The sequence below is a fragment of the Bison bison genome, unplaced genomic scaffold (assembly GCF_000754665.1).
Source record: "Bison bison bison isolate TAMUID 2011002044 unplaced genomic scaffold, Bison_UMD1.0 scf7180017864048, whole genome shotgun sequence".
In the NCBI taxonomy this organism is placed as follows: domain Eukaryota; kingdom Metazoa; phylum Chordata; class Mammalia; order Artiodactyla; family Bovidae; genus Bison; species Bison bison.
The window spans coordinates 4,556,878-4,557,136 of record NW_011494620.1 but is presented as its reverse complement, the minus strand read 5'-3'; the positions used below and the strand labels follow the sequence as shown (position 1 = coordinate 4,557,136).

The following is a 259-nucleotide window of genomic DNA, read 5'->3' as shown; positions in this document are numbered from 1 at the left end:
CGGGGACCCAGGCATCCCGCTGACCTACCGGCGGAGCGTGCCAGCGCCCCCCGATGACGAGGCCTCGGGGAGCGAGAGCTTCCAGGCCAACGCCCAGAAGATCATCCCACCCCTGTTCAGCTACCGCCTGGCCCAGCAGCAGCTGAAGGAGATGAAGAAGAAAGGCCTGACGGAGACCACCAAGGTGTACCACGTGTCCCAGAGCCCCCTGACGGACACGGCCATCGATGCCGCCGCCGCCGCAGCAGCAGCAGCAGCA

At 67.6% G+C, this 259-nt stretch overlaps 1 protein-coding gene across 1 annotated transcript in view; it reads left to right on the top strand.

Annotated features, from left to right (window-relative positions):
• The window catches only part of THSD1 (thrombospondin, type I, domain containing 1), a 28,273-nt gene that overhangs the window by 26,655 nt on the left and 1,359 nt on the right, over positions 1–259 (top strand). The window contains exon 7 of the mRNA XM_010835732.1: positions 1–243. This exon is cut by the window's left edge and continues 21 nt beyond it. Within this exon, the coding sequence (XP_010834034.1) occupies positions 1–243 (243 nt within the window). The remainder of the gene's footprint in view (positions 244–259) is intronic.